The sequence below is a fragment of the Myotis brandtii genome, unplaced genomic scaffold (assembly GCF_000412655.1).
Source record: "Myotis brandtii unplaced genomic scaffold, ASM41265v1 scaffold369, whole genome shotgun sequence".
NCBI classification, from domain to species: Eukaryota; Metazoa; Chordata; class Mammalia; order Chiroptera; family Vespertilionidae; genus Myotis; species Myotis brandtii.
The window spans coordinates 409,899-410,204 of NW_005364180.1; the positions used below are offsets into that span (position 1 = coordinate 409,899).

Here is a 306-nt window from a genome sequence, read left to right on the forward strand (position 1 = left end):
GGCACCCGCTGCGTCTGGCCCCAGCCCAGGGCTGCTCGGGCTCACGAGCCGCCCTCCTCCCAGGTGTACGAAACCCCCTTCTATGTGGCGGTGGACCACGACAAGAAGAAGGTGGTGATCAGTATTCGGGGAACCCTGTCCCCCAAGGTAGGCTGCCCGCGGCTCCCTGCCCACCACGGGGGACCCCTCAGAGCCCCTGAGGGATGCCGCTTCCCTCTCCCTGTCCTCAGCCCGCCCGCGCCTGTCCCCTCTCCCCAGGACGCCCTCACGGATCTGACAGGTGACGCCGAGCGCCTGCCCGTGGAG

General features: G+C 69.6%; 1 protein-coding gene across 1 annotated transcript in view; it reads left to right on the forward strand.

The window, feature by feature from the left end:
* Window positions 1-306, forward strand: part of DAGLA (diacylglycerol lipase, alpha) — a gene marked incomplete at both ends in the record, with an annotated part of 23,772 nt that overhangs the window by 13,268 nt on the left and 10,198 nt on the right. Inside the window, 2 exons of the mRNA XM_014544543.1 lie at window positions 39-147; window positions 259-305. Of these exons, the coding sequence (XP_014400029.1) occupies window positions 39-147; window positions 259-305 (156 nt within the window). The remainder of the gene's footprint in view (window positions 1-38; window positions 148-258; window position 306) is intronic.